Source organism: Fusarium poae, chromosome 3, assembly GCF_019609905.1.
Source record: "Fusarium poae strain DAOMC 252244 chromosome 3, whole genome shotgun sequence".
Taxonomy (NCBI): Eukaryota; Fungi; Ascomycota; class Sordariomycetes; order Hypocreales; family Nectriaceae; genus Fusarium; species Fusarium poae.
Genome location: NC_058401.1, coordinates 3,906,750 through 3,922,916, shown reverse-complemented (window position 1 = coordinate 3,922,916; position 16,167 = coordinate 3,906,750). Strand labels below are relative to the sequence as shown.

The 16,167-nt window shown below is 48.7% G+C and overlaps 3 protein-coding genes across 3 annotated transcripts; 2 read left to right on the top strand and 1 right to left on the bottom strand.

The window, feature by feature from the left end:
- Window positions 1-1,768: 1,768 nt before the first annotated feature.
- Window positions 1,769-7,352, bottom strand: FPOAC1_008695 (uncharacterized protein; the record flags this gene model as incomplete). Its single annotated transcript, XM_044853133.1, has 3 exons — window positions 1,769-7,040; window positions 7,090-7,136; window positions 7,185-7,352. 3 exons carry the CDS (start codon window positions 7,350-7,352, stop codon window positions 1,769-1,771), a joined length of 5,487 nt encoding a protein of 1,828 aa, XP_044705803.1.
- Window positions 7,353-8,553: 1,201 nt separating this feature from the next.
- FPOAC1_008694 (uncharacterized protein) lies at window positions 8,554-10,189 on the top strand (the record flags this gene model as incomplete). Its single annotated transcript, XM_044853132.1, has 2 exons — window positions 8,554-9,097; window positions 9,144-10,189. 2 exons carry the CDS (start codon window positions 8,554-8,556, stop codon window positions 10,187-10,189), a joined length of 1,590 nt encoding a protein of 529 aa, XP_044705802.1.
- Window positions 10,190-11,483: 1,294 nt separating this feature from the next.
- FPOAC1_008693 (uncharacterized protein) lies at window positions 11,484-16,114 on the top strand (the record flags this gene model as incomplete). The annotated part of the gene is made up of 6 exons (XM_044853131.1): window positions 11,484-11,565; window positions 11,631-11,661; window positions 11,710-12,026; window positions 12,071-13,662; window positions 14,959-15,977; window positions 16,030-16,114. The coding sequence occupies 6 exons, from the start codon at window positions 11,484-11,486 to the stop codon at window positions 16,112-16,114; spliced, it is 3,126 nt and encodes a 1,041-aa protein (XP_044705801.1).
- Between the last annotated feature and the right edge of the window lie 53 nt (window positions 16,115-16,167).

Genomic DNA, 16,167 nt, shown 5'->3' with positions numbered 1-16,167 from the left:
TGCCACTGCAGGGCGCCGTCGCTATTTTCAATTGGAATATCAACAAATGGGAGGTTTTTCCAGGCCTCCGGACATAGTGCTGGTGGATCACTTTGCACACCAAGATTATTTCTGACATCCACCATACGACATCGTTCTGCAAGACAAACCATCTTTAACCTTGATGATGACTGGTGAACTTCCGGGGCTAGTATATCCAATGAGACTGAAAAGGTCGCCTGCAAGACAGTGCATATTGTCATTGTTGACAAGCTGGCCTTTATTCTTGGATTTGCTTTTGGCAGTTGCTGCGATGAGAACCAAGAACCGATTTAACTCGATGCTTTTACCTGAAAGACAATGCCCCATCAGCTCGCGAATTCTAATGCTTCTGGTGCTTCCCCCTTTAACCGCATTCATCAATTGGGACCGGGGGCCTGGTTGCTACTTGCAGATCGTCCATCCCACCTTGCAACCCTCGTGGAAAACCCAGCAGCAGCTGGTGACGCAAGTTGCGGCTTAGAAACCCGATGCTTTTACAGGTCCCACTGTGTGATGAGACTGAACAGAGACTGGATCGTGAGCTGTTGAATTGCAAGATTTGACTGGCTCTTTATCAGTAGCTCGGAACGAAAAAAGAGCATCAATTATTCATGACACAACACTGGCATCATCATGCCTTTCGGACTGGTCTCCTCTCCGGTAGCAACACTGCGATCTCAAAAGTGCTCGGCGTGCCAATACTGGTGGGGTATCAACCACGCTGCCATCCTTGTCTTTTCCACATTTGTTACCAGACATTGGTCACAGTTTTCTGCCAATGGTGTTTGTTTTCAAACTTGACATTTTAGGTCAGATAAGAAAAACTGGACAGATCTGCTATGGTATGGTGATCGGATGGTTTACTTGGGCCTCAAAATATCAGAAACGTTGGCCGCTGAAAGCATTGTAAGAGACGAAATTAGTGTGCCACTTTATGCCCCTTAGACAATGACTCTTTGACTATTTATTTTTGTAACCTAAGACTTGGGAGGTCATTTTTTCTGCTACCCACTAGAATAGACACAAAGTATCCATAAGTATTCACACAATGCTCTCTGGCTCTCATGTTACAATATGTTGTGATACACCACTCACTTATCTTTCAATTTCACAACTGTGTTTCACACCCACCCTTACCTTAACAAAGCGGGCATTCACTCAAGCCTAAACAATGTACAGTAAATGCTGTACAACCAAACGCTCCATTTGCCCGACGTTACATATCTCAATCAAGCCCAACGTGAGCCTAATCCGTCTTAAATAGGGCCTCTTCTCGTTAAACTGAAACAAATCCAGACAAGTCGAGCGACACAAAAAAGTCTGTAGCTTCCGCCTTGTTTCGCATGCGTCGTGTGGTTTGTTGATGAATCCACGTCTTGGAATGAGACGCCGGATCGGACGTTGAGAGCGGCGATAGCGTTCGGCCGGAAACGTCGGTGTTTTTATGATCCACTGCCGAAAATTGCCATTCCGTGTGACGGAGTAGAGTCGCCGAGAGTGATGTTCTTCTTCTGTGCATGTGCTGCAAGACAAGATTGCAGACAGCCTTGGCTCACGAGTATTTAATTGACACCCGAACAACTACCAAGATAGCAGAAAAGTTGGCTTAAACCTTAGGGTTATAAAAATAAGCAGTCTAAGAAGTATAGTCTAAGGAGCATAAACTGACCTACTAATTTCGTCTCTTATGCTGGCAGCAGTCAATTTTTCTGATACCCTGAGGCTATTGTAAAGCAAGATACTCCCTCTAATTACTTTCCATCTCGACAAGAACGTCTCTCAACATTCTCCGCACCTCCAAAGACCTTTCAGCCTCCAACGCCTTGCTCACTATGGCTTTCAACTGAGATCCATCAGGGCCACTCTGCCCAAAGACTTTTCTTGCTTTTGCCTTGAATAGCGCACCTACTGCCTTGGCTCTCATGACTCTTTGTGGTTCAGTACCAGTATCAACCAAATCAATGTCAAGACTCAACAGATAGGTCAACGCCACAGCTTCGTCGTTTTGTTTGTTGGATGGAGATACAGCTTCGTCCATGAGATCGCGGACGCACTCGTACCAAATGTGACGCTTTATTGGAGCAAAATTGGGGCTTTCAAGGTAAGGTTTGAGGATATTGATGATCTTTACCAAGACTGAGAGCGAGTCCTGCTTGATGGTAGTGCGGTTATATCCTCGAGAAATAGCTTCAAACCCATTGGATGCAGTCTTTTCTGCAAGTTGCTCCTTTTTAACATGGTCCTTGGAATCAATGTCCATCTTGTCTTGGTCCTCGTTCTCACCCTTGAGTTCGTCGAGATAGGGCGTAACCACTTCTGTGATTTTGTCGAGCATGTCGAGATCATCACGAGCCTTGGCAAATTTCCACAGACTACTAAAGGCATGAACACGGTACTCGTCGTTGTTGCGCTTCGCCTCTCGGATGGCAATCTTTTCCATTTGAGCGGCGATCTTGGAGTCTGATGTCCACAAGGTGCGACCCTTCTCGACGAATTGCGGGTAAGACTCGAGGAGCTTCTCTTTGCCGTCAAAGGTCTTTAAAGCCAGTGTTTTCTCAAATACAGGCCAAATTTTATTCAGGTTGGCATCGCTGATTTGACCGCTGGCGTCGCTTGCGCTTGCGACATCAGATACCATAGCAGCTACTGTGAAAGCTCCGCCATGTCGAAGAGCCCATTGTGCAGTGTCTAGGCATCTTTCCACTAAGGACACAATCTCTGGAACATAACGCACAACTGTGCGGCTACTTCCAGCGTGTTGTTCCCACACTTCCTTGAACACCTTGCCGGTATACTCGTCAGTATCGTGAGAGCCCAGGTAAGCGAAAGGGAGCAGCTGAGTCTCGAGTGCGGTAAAATGATCAGGCGAAACCTTGGCCAAAGCCACTATCACGTCTGCAGTTTTTTGACGCCGTGACTCTTCCTCTGCCTCAAAGTACATGTCAATGAACTTTTTGCAGAATCGGTTCTTGGCCGAGTCCGATGCAGCTCTCAACATGTAGGCGGTAGCACGAGCGTATGCCTGGCTGACCTCGTCGTTCTTGTCCATTGTCTGCTTTTCCATAATCTGTAGGAATTTGTTGCCAACGCCTTTGACATCGTTCGTATGGCGTGTGAATAGTGTTGTCAGAACCCTACTGCATCCGATCTTGGTTGGCATGCCAATAGCAGTTTTAATAGTAGCCTCCAATCGGGGTGCCAGTTCCGCCATGACGTCCGCGTCAATAAAGCGAAGTGAGTTCTCAATGGCCTCGGAAATTGGAGACCGATTCACCATTTGTGATCGGATCTTGTCGATCTGGTCTCGGCTATCCTCTCCAGCTCTTTGGTAATGCCAGTTGATCTGCTCGGGTTCGATGGAACTCAATAAGCCAAGCAGCTGAGGTACCATGTCTGGAATAAAAGGTCGGAGAGCCTTGCCACCCTTTTTGGTGAGCTCAATAACAGTAATGGCCGCGAAAGCTTGAACTTCTTTGACCGAGCTTTCAATACCTTTGTCGGAAAGAAGGAATGGAAGAGCCTCCTTCATCATCGATTGAGCAGAGGATCCATTGGTTCCTTCTTCAAGTTGACGTACGAGAGTATTGGATAGGGTTCGGCACAGTTTGAATGCAGCCTCTCGAACAGAGCCTTTGACATCGTCAAGCACCTTCAAGGCTGACGTCCAGATATCTCGGTATCGCTTCTCGTACTTAATGAATGGCTGTCCTTGGATCAGTTCGGAAATAGCCGCACAACTTGCTTCCCGCATACGCCATTCACGTCCCAGAATACTCTTAAGCAGATCGTCTAGAATATCGTCAAAGTGTGAGCTAAGAACAGCGCCTGCATCTTTGACAAGTGCTTTCCAGATATCGTCCATGGATTTTTGAACATTTTGATTTGGGTCGAATCGGTAACGGTAAAGCTTGGGGTACAGTTTCGGGTCAACTTCCGATTCTGATAGGATATTGCTGAGTCCGAAACGACCAAACGCAGAACGGGTCGACCAGGTTGCAGCGTTTGCAGCAAGTGACATAAACTTGTACACCAGTCTCTGGTCGCCAACTTCATTAGCAAGGTTGACAATGTCCTTGTAAGAGGTGATGGAACTGCCCTCTCCAGTTGGCAGTGCACCAGGCTCGAACAGTTCTGTCTCTTGGTCAACTTTGAGTTGGGTGCCTGTGCCTGTGAATGCAGATACGAGATCCTTTACAAGAGCACTCTTGAGATCTGCATCTCCACGTTCGTAGACCAAAGACAAACCGCGGGAAGCAGTCTCTTGTACAAGCTCATCACGTGCGCTGAGAAGCCTCATGAAAGAAGCTTGGGTCTCACGTAGTCTTGACTGCACCTCTTCCAAGTGAGAACAGTACTGAACAATACAGAACAGCCAGATTCCAGACGCCTTGAGCAGAGATGGCTTCGTAGCTTTACAATCTGCAAAGATCTTATTGAGAACAGCAGTGAGAAGTGGACCACGTGAACCGTTACGCTTCTGGAGGCAGCTGCGAGGTTCAACATCAAGAGTCAGCTTGACATAGTCGGACTCCCATCGTGCCAGAGTTGCAGTGATTGCATCTCCTACAGTAAACTGGACCTCGACTTGCTTGATCTCGTGCAAGGCGAATAGTTCCTTGAGGATATTACCGATGATTCCATGTGACCAACCATCTTCTGCGGTTTCTTCATTCTGATCAAGTCCCGCTGCCAACCTTCCAAGAGCAATGATGGCTTTCTCGTTGCCCTTCTTCGCTGGGATAACGAGCTTGCTGACAACTGTCTCGAGGGGGTGGTCTCCTTCACGTTGCGGGATAGCAAGGCCTGCGGTCCACAGCTGGGCGAAAGCCTCTAACGCAGTGTCATAAAGAGAGGAGGCAACATTCTCTCCTGTGAGAAGGTGGAGAGGATATTGGATGTCTTCAGGCACGGGCTGGCCATAATAGACGCTGCGCGAGCAAACATGGCTGTATGCTAGCAGTCCTCCCTCTGCTGCGTTGAGCTCAGGTCCAACCAGCTTTTCAGCATTCTCAAAGAGCGCACTTAAAGTTTCGCGACAGTTGTTTATCGTATTAGCGTCGTTTGCCAGATGAGACACGAGTATCCCCAGAGCCCGTGCTGTCAGTGATCGGATCTCCTTGTTGTTTGACTTGATCAGCTGGAAGAGGCCATCGCTCAACTCAGTCAAGTATCCCAATGCACCACCAGGGCTCAGGGAGGCCACGTCAACAAAGCAACGAAGACATTCTTCTGTAATTGGAGAGTCTTTGAGATAGGCACCATCAAGGCAAGCCTTCAGGTAGAAGACTACAAACGCACTATCGACAGTGTGTAGGTATCCGAGAATCTTCTCTCGGGTCTTGATATCCGTCTTTACTCTAGCGTCAAGTGTCTGCATCCAGTCGGGCTCCACTTCAAAATCCTTAAGAGCTGTAAGAAACATGGTGTGCTTGCAGTAGCGCAGAGCAATTGGGAACGCAGCCACACGAGATCCTTCAAAATTCTCAAACACAGAATGAGCATTCTCTAGGCCAGGTAGAGCTGCTGTTTCTGAGTGTGATTCCGGTTTAATTTTAGAACCAAAAAAGGTGGCCACCATTTCCTTCCAGTCTGGCAAAGCAGGGTCGGCCTCGGCGTGTGCATGATAAGTCCAGGGATCGAGACCTTTGTGGCCCTGTTCAACAACATCACTCCTCTCGTCTTGGTGAGCTCCGATTGCAAGGATGTCGATCCAACGACCAAGTACATCGGAAAAGTTGAGGCACTGGTTCGCCCACTTGACCACAGCATGGCGAGTACTCCTGATCACGGGGGGCTCGTCAGGAAGAGACATGTATGTAAGCAACATTGTCTTTAATTCTTCAGATTCGCTGCCCGAAGTAGCTGGGATATTAGTCGTCAAGCTAGAAAGGGCCCCGTCGATATTGACAACGGCATCATTGGTAGGGTCTTCGGACAAAGACTTGAAGAGCCAGCCAGCAAGTTTTAGTCGCCGTTCAATGGGCATCTTGGCACTCCTTGCCAGCACACCGATCGTCTCGTACGCTTTGGATCGAAGCGCAATATCGTCATTTGATGTCCTTTGGGGAATAGGCCAACCATAGTTCTCAATAAAACCGCTCATTGTGTCAATCAGAGGAACAGCAATATCGAAGCCTTCTTGCGACGGCCCAACACGGGCTACCCAAGCAAGGTATTGGAACGCTGCAGTGTGGAGTTTCGTTTGTTCCAACGCGCTCTTCGGCATTAAGCTTAGCGAGAGAGGATCTGTAAATTGGTCATGGGTTGAAAAATTGAGCTTGACAACAGCCATAATATCGTCAGACATGGTTGCTGATATTGTGGACTTGGAAAGTATGTTGAGAATCCGAGTTCGATAGGTAGACGGTAGTATCGAGTGAGCATGAAACAGACGCTTGACAAGAGTTTTGTCCTCCATGGAAACAGAACTTCTCTTCAAGACCTCCTCAGCTGCCGATACTAACCTGTTGTCGAAACTGGAGGCGGCGTAAAGCGCAGGCAAGAATTTTTCTTCGTCTGTAAAAGCGCCACTTGCAAGTAATGCAACGAGCTTGAGTTTTAGTTCCGCCATTCTCTCAAAGACTTTTTGAGACTCTGGGCTCTCGACAGCAAGAGACTCAAGCTCAGATTTGGTTAGGGTCGGGTTTGCCGTCGACCAGTTCTGGCTTTGTGTAGGGTTTCGTAGTCGTAGAAAGATACTGATGAGGTTGGCAAGATATTTCGCATCGGCCTCATCTGACAAACCAATTGCCTGTCGGTAATCTGTGTCATCTTTACTGCCCCTTGGAGGTATACGAGCATCGAGAAGAAGACGAAGAATGATGTTGAAGAAAGGACCAGATCTTGCAACGCCTTCGTCCTTGGAGAATCCAGCCAAAGCCTTGGGGATAAGCTCTCTTCTCTCATAATCATCCAAGCGCTCTATACTGTGCTGTATTCCAGAGATGTCAAGCTGCTTGACTAGTGGGGAGTCGTTTGACTTGTACTGGTCAAGAAGGGCTCCCACGGGTAGAATTACCCTGTTTTAAATCAGCACCAAATACGCCGCGTCATGTATAGTTTCCTTACTCAGGAGGTTGGATAAAGGTCTTTAGCCTGGAGAAGATCTGAACGACCTATCATAATCTCAGCGTTTGCCCATGGTCAGAACTCATAACCCTTACCTTGGCTCTAACTTGAGCATGCTCGCTAGCAGCCTTGACAATGACGGGTGGAAGGTATCGTTGCAGCAACTCATGAAGCTTCTTTTCCTTATTGGCAACGTTGAGGATCTTGAGCTCCACACTATCTAGCAGCTGGAGCTCCCTTTCTTTGGACGTCGGTGTCGCCATGACTGTGAATGCTGGGTATCGACAATTTTTAAAACCAGTGCAGATGAAAGAAATCTACGCAGGAATAAGAAAGCGCTTTATTTGGGGCAATACCTAGGTAGGTACCTAGGCAGCTCAAATGACGAGGCGTTTAACTGGTGTCTTTGAGGCAGGCAGTCCTCAGTCGACCTGAATCATGACTAAGCTGACAGGTTGTCACGTGTCAAGGAACTTCAGCAAATCAATCATTCAGCAGACAACGACGTGATCAAATTTCTTGAACTGATAACATACCTATTTTTTCATTATTGTTAGATTTTCTGATAGTTTTGGTACTTTGTTAGATTGTGATATTTCCATGTTCTTTGTAAACCTTGATCAAATGTAGAACAAGCTATTATACAAAAGTTCTGAATCATTCAACTTTCAGGGTGTACCTTCTATAAGCTGTGATTCAAAGAGAAACGAATAAAGCAAGTGCACATGCCTGTCGTGGAACAATTCTTGATTGGTACCTTCCTTGAGCTTCTAGGTAAAGACGCCAAACTTCTGCCTTCTACATACCAAGGTACCTAGTAAGTCATTCCATACAATAGTCCAAGACTATCAACTCCAGTAATCAGAACAATTAACCATTAACACTATATCATACTCCAACAACCGTTGAGGAATCGACCAGTTTCTGAACGTTATAATAACCTTGAAAGATATATCAATCTCCAGGGTAAGTTCACTTAAAAAGTCGCGTCATCGATTTTCCGCCACCGTTTCTGGTACCCCTGTCACTTGCCCCTCCAAAGAAACATTTAACTCCACTGATCCGGTTGCGTCACTGTGGTTGGGTGCCTGTCTTTGATGTCTGTGCTTCACTTTCACTTTAACTTGCACCTGCGTTGAAAGCTCATAAATCACAGCAAAACTGCTTTCAATACATGCAAAACTATTATATTGGCAAGTCGAAAGAGAAAAGATACAGTACCAACCTTGTTCGATTTCCCCGAACCTCAAACAGCGAGCGGCTATTTAACCCGACACTCTCCCCGCTATGATAACAGCGGGGCATTGATTTTGCTTCTACCCAAGAGCTACACCGAACCTTGCGAGATCACATCAATCGACGACGTGTTCGCACTCAATCCTCGATTATCTTCTTGAATACGAACGACAACTTATATATCGAAAAGGCCAGCATCCCGAGAATCCTGTCGGACGCGTCGCCGCCATGGACGACAACATTTCCACCTTTATGGCCATTACTGGCGCAAGTACTGATGTTGCCCGCAGCTTTCTTGAAATGACTGCTGGCAACGTTGAGCGCGCAATCGAACTGTTCTTCGAGAACCCCGACTTGGTTTCTGGTGTAGGAGCCGGTCTTTCTTCAACAAATCAGCCAGCTGGATCTGCTGCACAGCCAGGGAGAAGCAACGTTGGCAGACAAGACTCGGCAGGTGTTATTCACATCGATAGCGACGATGACCAAGATATGCAACTCGACGACTTTAGTGACAATGATGACAACGGCCGAGCGGCTGCAGCCCAGGCGGCTGCTATAGCGCAAGAAGAGGAGGATGCAGCCATGGCCAAGCGCCTCCAAGAAGAGCTATACCAAGGGCCTGGATCAGGAGGAAATCCGGACGATGTGCGGGCTCCAATTGCTCGAACTACCGAGACATTGGTGGCACCTGGTTGGGGTGGCGGCGAGCATGACGATGGGATGGAAGCGGCCTTTCTTGAGGAGCTGAGACAACGGCGGCGGCAAAATCCACGTGAGTGCCACTGAGTATGTCTCGGTCTTGTACTGACTCTGTATAGCCAATCGTGCAGGAGGACCATTCTCCCAGCAAATATGGACCGACCCCGAACGACGCTCCGCCCCATCGACGTCGAACGAGAACGGCGCTCATGCGAGACGACTGGAAGATCTGTTCCGTCCACCTTATGACTTAATGGCACGAATGGGATGGGATGACGCGCGTACTCTGGGCAAGGAGGACAAGAAGTGGATCATGGTTAACCTCCAGGATATGAACGACTTTAACTGCCAGGCTCTGAACCGCGATATTTGGAAGGACAAGGCCGTGAAGGAAATTGTCGGAGAAAACTTCATCTTCCTTCAGTATGATAAGGACTTTCCTGACGCACAGGAATTTTTGACATTCTATTTCCCAAACGAATCTCACCAGAACCCCGACAACTACCCTCACGTCTCCATTATTGACCCTCGAACTGGCGAGCAGGTCAAGGTGTGGACAGGCAGACCTTTCCCTTCTGCAGAGGACTTCCATGCCGAACTTGCTGAGTTCCTCGACCGCTACAGCCTCGCAGCCAACAGCAAGAACCCCGTTGCCAAAGCCACGGCTCGCAAACAGAGAGTCGATGTCGAGCGCATGACTGAGGATGAGATGCTGGAGATGGCTCTGAAGAACAGTTTAGAGGGCGGTTCTGGAAGTAGAGGTTCTTCAACACCCAACCTTCATGATCCTGATGCTCTGACAAAGTCTCCTGCACCGGAGGAGATGGGCAAAGGCAAGGAACCTGAGGCTCCAGTCGAGCAGAGCCCTTGGGCGAAGATCTCTGGTACCAACCCACACACAGAGCCCGAGGCTAACCCAACAACCACAACACGAATCCAGTTCCGACATCCTACTGGTCGCGTCATTCGTCGATTCAACTTGGACGATCAAGTGCGAAGAATTTACGAATGGCTCAAGGCAGAGCCTCTGGAAGGCAAGGAGGGCGTCGAGTTTGAACTCAAGAAGATGCCAGCCGGACAGGACCTCATGGAGAGTTTGGACGCGACTATTGCAGACACAGGTTTGAAGCAGGGCACAGTCATGATTGAGTTCATTGAGGACTGAGCAGTGATGACTGACATGACGGACGATTTTCTCTTTATGCGGACTACAGTAGGCATTTGTAGATAGATAGTTATGGGAGCCATCGGAGCTTATTGGACTGACTGCAGCTAGTGGATGTGCAGGGATGAATTATTGAGAGGCATTGGGACTGGCTTTCAGTCCATCATGGACAGGAGGAAGGACACTATCTTTAGACATCTCAACCAGGCCCACAACCAAGGTGAGAAATGATACATGATTTGAAATATCCAATCAGTGGAATATATGGGAAAGTTAAAGTGTGACAAAGATTATTTCCTATGCAAGGAACCATGGTAATTTCCTCAGAATTATGGCCATGACATTTAATGGCGCTGCTTGGTGCTGATCATGCCAGTCAATGCATTCCTGTGTGTTTCACCAGAGACAATAAGCCAATAAATTCATGTAGCTTTGGAAAGTAAAATTCCGATGCCGTCAGGTCTCTACGTAATTATCTAGAGCTTCATAGTCTATATGGCCTCAACTGGCCTCTAGATAAGGTCGAACAAGTCAGGCCCTAGCTGGAGATCTTGGTCGCGCTCATGTCGGGTGCGGGGAGGAGGTGGCTCCTATGGATAGGCACTTACAGGGGTCAGCAAGGTCATGGTCACACCAAAAGCAGAAGAGGCATGAGCAGATCGATTTCAGGATCGATGCGTACAATTGGATGATTGGCAAACAGGATCTCGACTGGTTGCTCCTCAACGACCCCCACCTGCCAGGTAAACAGCAACAAATACAAAACAGCAACGCCTGAACCAGAGCCAGCCGTCGTTATTATACCTAGTGAGAAAAGCACTAACGTTAGCTGTTGCTCCTTCTCTTAGCTTGCGCCTGCTTGTTTTGGTTGCATGCTGTCTCTTTCCCTTGCGTACTCGGGGATTGGCTGCGCTGTGCGACAGCATATTTCGTTTCTTTTCTCACTGGGCTCCCTTTTTCATTTGGGCACATCATCATCTCCCTGATTTCAACTTGACCCTTTTATTTCTTTACTCTTATTTTTCGACAATCCTCAACACCCGAGACAGACGTACCACGAGCCCGGTTCTATATTAGACGACTCTTTGCCGGTGGTGGGGTTAGCGACACCGCCAAACTACCATATCCCACTCTAAATTGTTTCCAGTCGACAGCACGCGCTGCCTTGACACGAGGAAACTCTAGAGTTTCCATCGGCCGACCCGTACTTGATCTTTTTCGCGACCAAGAACTTTGAGAACCAATATTCAGACGTGGGGCAAAGCCTCTGCGACTCGAAAAGCACGATAACACAATGGCAGACCGCGAGCATGACATTGAGGAGGGAAATGAAGCTCTGGACCCGGAGCTTCTCTACTCGAAGGAATACTGTATCGGTCAGTAACTGCACAGTTGTGTCGTGCTACATATGCATCATGAGCAATCAATTAACATTGTGTAGGTGGTGGTAGTTTTGGCAAAGTCTACAAAGGGTACGGACACTCTCCTGCGCCTGCAAGCTCTAGCTAACGAGGTGATAGAGTCGACAAGAGAACAGGCCAATCTGTTGCGATCAAAGTCATCGATATTGAAAGCGCCGAGGACGAGGTCGAGGATATTATACAGGAAATCGCTATCCTGTCCGAGCTACAATCCCCATATGTCACCAAGTACTATGGATCTTACGCGAAAGGCGCTGAGCTATGGATTGTCATGGAATTTTGTTCAGGTGGAAGCTGCGCCGACCTCATGAAGCCAGGATTGATTAGCGAGGATTACATTGCCATTATTGTGCGAGAGTTGCTTATGGGATTGGATTACCTCCATACAGACAAGAAGCTACATCGGGATGTCAAGGGTAAGAATAGAGCTCGACTGTCAAGCATTGCTAACTGTCTATAGCTGCCAATGTGCTTCTCAGCAGCAATGGCCAGGTTAAACTGGCCGATTTTGGCGTCTCAGGTCAGCTTTCAGCAACCATGACCAAGAAGAACACTTTTGTCGGAACCCCTTTTTGGATGGCCCCAGAAGTCATTAAGCAATCTGGGTACGACCACAAGGCCGATATTTGGTCTCTTGGTATAACGGCACTTGAATTGGCGAATGGGGAACCCCCTTATGCTGATATTCACCCCATGAAGGTCCTCTTCCTCATCCCCAAGAACCCTCCACCACGGCTTGAAGGCAACTTTACCAAAGCCTTTAAAGATTTCATCGAGTCATGTCTGCAGCGGGATCCCAAAGACAGACCAACAGCGAAGGACATGCTGCGCCATCCTTTTATTAGACGGGCAAAGCGGGCAACTTACCTGACTGAGCTCATTGAAAGACACTCGCGCTGGACGGCTGCGCATAAGGGCGAGGACGATGATAACTGGGAATCTGTCCACGATGGCCGACCCCCAGCAGAGCGTGAGCGAGTCGATGAAGATATGTGGGATTTTGGCACCGTCAGACTTGTTGGTGACCGAGGGGGTATTGTTAGCCGACCAGGCCTCAATACCCTGGATGAGAATGCGACAAATGCTCGCGCCTCCCGACCTTTGGAAAGTGAAGAGGATTATTGTGAGCAACGACGCGAAGTCAGTCCAATGAAGCGAGATTTTGCACTCCAGCCACTTGAAACGGTTAAAGCGCCCAACTCGAGACAGTCAAGCCCACAACGAAAGGCTGTCCCCCAGTCGCAATACCAACAGCCACAGTCACCTGCAAGAGCGTTGCCTCAAACCCCTTTGAAGCTGCCTACTAGAGATAGCGCAGATACTCCTCGGCCCTTGAGAACAGTACACACTGCACCGGTACCCGAGTCCCCAGAGTATGATCGCGAGCTCCAAAATGAATTGCAGCGTGACATTGGTATGCTCAATTTGGGCTATGAGCCAAAGGAGAGCAGGAGTCCTCAACCTCAACCGCCACAGAGACCGCCTGCTCCGCCGGCACATCTAACACGACCAACCACCACCAAGCAAATGAGTCTACCAGAGATACCTCCGTATAGACCTAACCAAGCTACTTCGCAACAAAGGATGCCGTCATTACAACACACTTCTACACCTCAGGTTATTGTACCTCTTCCTGGGGGAGCCCAAGGTCCCCGGCCTCTTCCTCCAAAGAACTCACCTAGCCCGTCCGAGTTTACTGCCCCTTCTGCGTTCCCTACACCTTCCCCGGCTAACCCGAATGGCGAGCTGGATGCACTTAACGATGTCATCTTTCCAGCGCTTGAAGAGGCGCTTAAGCGGCGACAGATCAACCTCCAGCAATTGTATAAGCCCGGACAGAACCCAACTCAAATCCCGCCTCAGCAGCAACGAGCTGAAGCTGCACATGAAAAGTTGAGAAAGTTGGTGTACAAGCTTGCACATGTCTGCAAAGAGATTGATCATTACGACAAGGCTGAACCTGTTGGAATGGGCCGAGAAGTTGGTAGTTTCCTGGAGGGACTTCTCGAAGAGATCTTGGTACGAGTTGAGCCTCTGGACGAGGATGAAGACGTACAGGGTTAGTGGCTGTACCCGAATGATGATCCACGTGTTTGAGAAAGCGCGAATGGTGTTTTCTGGAGTTTTGGTTTTACATTGTATGGCATATTATGAGTATTATGAGGCGGATTGATGAATGAAAAGGATGGATTAGTAGCCTGGATCAACGTATAAAGGATATAGGCATGGCTACGAATAGCGTATGTGAGAGAATATTGATGAATGTATTTTGTCTAAATGCGATGAGTAACTTGATGAGGTTATTCAGTATTCAGTCGCTTCGGAGTATGGTATTTTGATAGTTTCGTAACTACGACGTCCGAGTAAACCCAATGCTTGCAACCTGACGCGCCAAGGTTTGCTTGGCCCGCTTGAAAAGATCCACATTGAGAATAAAGCTCGATATGGTCGTCATGATATGTATGTATGAATTGTGGTAAGAGAGGGTTGTTTGGTGCATGAATGTATCTTGTGGTGGTCAAAGAAACAGAGCAGTTGTATCAATCAATTAGTTTTATCTTTATATCCATTAATCTGTATTGTTTCTGCTCGACATCCATTATTTTTGTGACGTCGTTTGTAGCCCTTGAGCACTAAAGTCTAGCGACGGAGCCGGCTTTACAGAGAGGTTCAACCCCACAAGCTACCAGTTACAGACTAAGCCTCCGGGCTTTAAACTCCACTTGAACCAGTGACAGCTCGGAACAATCGCGTTTTCCGAGCGGCAGCCGAAAGAAAAGAGAGAGAAAAATATGTCAAGCTCGGCCAATGCGACACCAATAGAGTAAATCCAAGAAAAATAGGTCCTGGAAACGGGAACTGACTGGAACTGGAACTGGGCAACCAAGAAGGGGCCATGCGCGATTTGCTCTCTAGATAATAACTTATGTTACCTAAACTAAACTCTTACTTTTGAAAACATCTCTTCCTCTTCAATCTTCAACTTCCTCCCCTCTTTCTTTCTTTTTCCTCCCTCGTGCGCGGTCTTCCCCTCCTAAGAAACCTCTCCTCTCCTCTCTACTTTTCAAAGATACCCCCACCCGTCATCATGTTGTCTCGAGGATCTCTCCGATCGGCCCAGGTACGTTTCGTCTGTCGCTATCATGATGAGCTTTTTTGTGTGTTTCTGTCTTGTTTTTGGAGGAATGCCCGCAGTGATTCAATTGTGGGTGACGACATGCATCATGTCATGATCATCATTGCGACCAAGCGAGCATTACTCCAAAAACAACTGCAGTACACAAATGGCTCAGATTGATTTGACAAACACTCCAAACTTCAATTGATCATGTCGCTAACTCTCTTCAGCTGCTGCGCGGCGTCGCCAAGCAACAACCCCAGCTCGCCCGATCCTTCGCCACCGTCCAGTCCGACATCTTCAAGCCTGCCAAGTACGGCGGCAAGTACACCGTCACCCTCATCCCCGGTGATGGTATCGGTACCGAGGTTGCCGAGTCTGTCAAGACCGTCTTCAAGGCCGACAACGTCCCCGTTGAGTGGGAGCAGATCGAGGTTTCTGGTCTCGAGGGCGCCGGCCGCACTGAGGATGCTTTCCGCGAGTCTGTCGCTTCTCTCAAGCGCAACAAGCTCGGTCTCAAGGGTATCCTCCACACTCCCATCAGCCGATCCGGCCACCAGAGCTTCAACGTCGCCATGCGACAGGAGCTCGACATCTACGCCAGCATCAGCTTGATCAAGAACATCCCCGGTTACGAGACCCGCCACAAGGACGTCGACCTGTGCATCATCCGAGAGAACACCGAGGGTGAGTACTCTGGTCTTGAGCACCAGAGCGTCGAGGGTGTTGTCGAGTCCCTCAAGATCATCACCCGCGCCAAGTCTGAGCGTATCGCCAAGTTCGCCTTCTCTTTCGCCCTCGCCAACGGCCGATCCAAGGTTACTTGCATCCACAAGGCCAACATCATGAAGCTTGCCGACGGTCTCTTCCGCAGCACCTTCCACCAGGTCGCCAAGGAGTACCCCACCCTCGAGACCAACGACATGATTGTCGACAACGCCTCCATGCAGGCTGTCTCTCGTCCTCAGCAGTTCGACGTCATGGTCATGCCTAACCTTTACGGTGGTATCCTGTCCAACATTGGTGCTGCCCTTGTTGGTGGTCCCGGTATTGTCCCTGGTTGCAACATGGGTCGCGAGGTTGCTGTTTTCGAGCCTGGTTGCCGTCACGTCGGTCTTGACATCAAGGGCAAGGACCAGGCTAACCCCACTGCCATGCTTCTGTCCGGTAGCATGCTGCTGCGACACCTTGGCCTCGATGAGCATGCCAACCGCATCTCCAAGGCCACCTACGCCGTCATTGCCGAGGGGTAAGTTCATTGTCGTATACTCAGAAAAAAACATCTGCTAACAACCCTGCAGCAAGGTCCGCACTCCCGATATGGGCGGCAAGTCCACCACCCACGAGTTCACCCGTGCCATCCTCGACAAGCTCGAGACCGTTTAAATGCAGCATCTTTTGTGATATCCCCCCAAAACAAAACAAAACAAAACAAAACA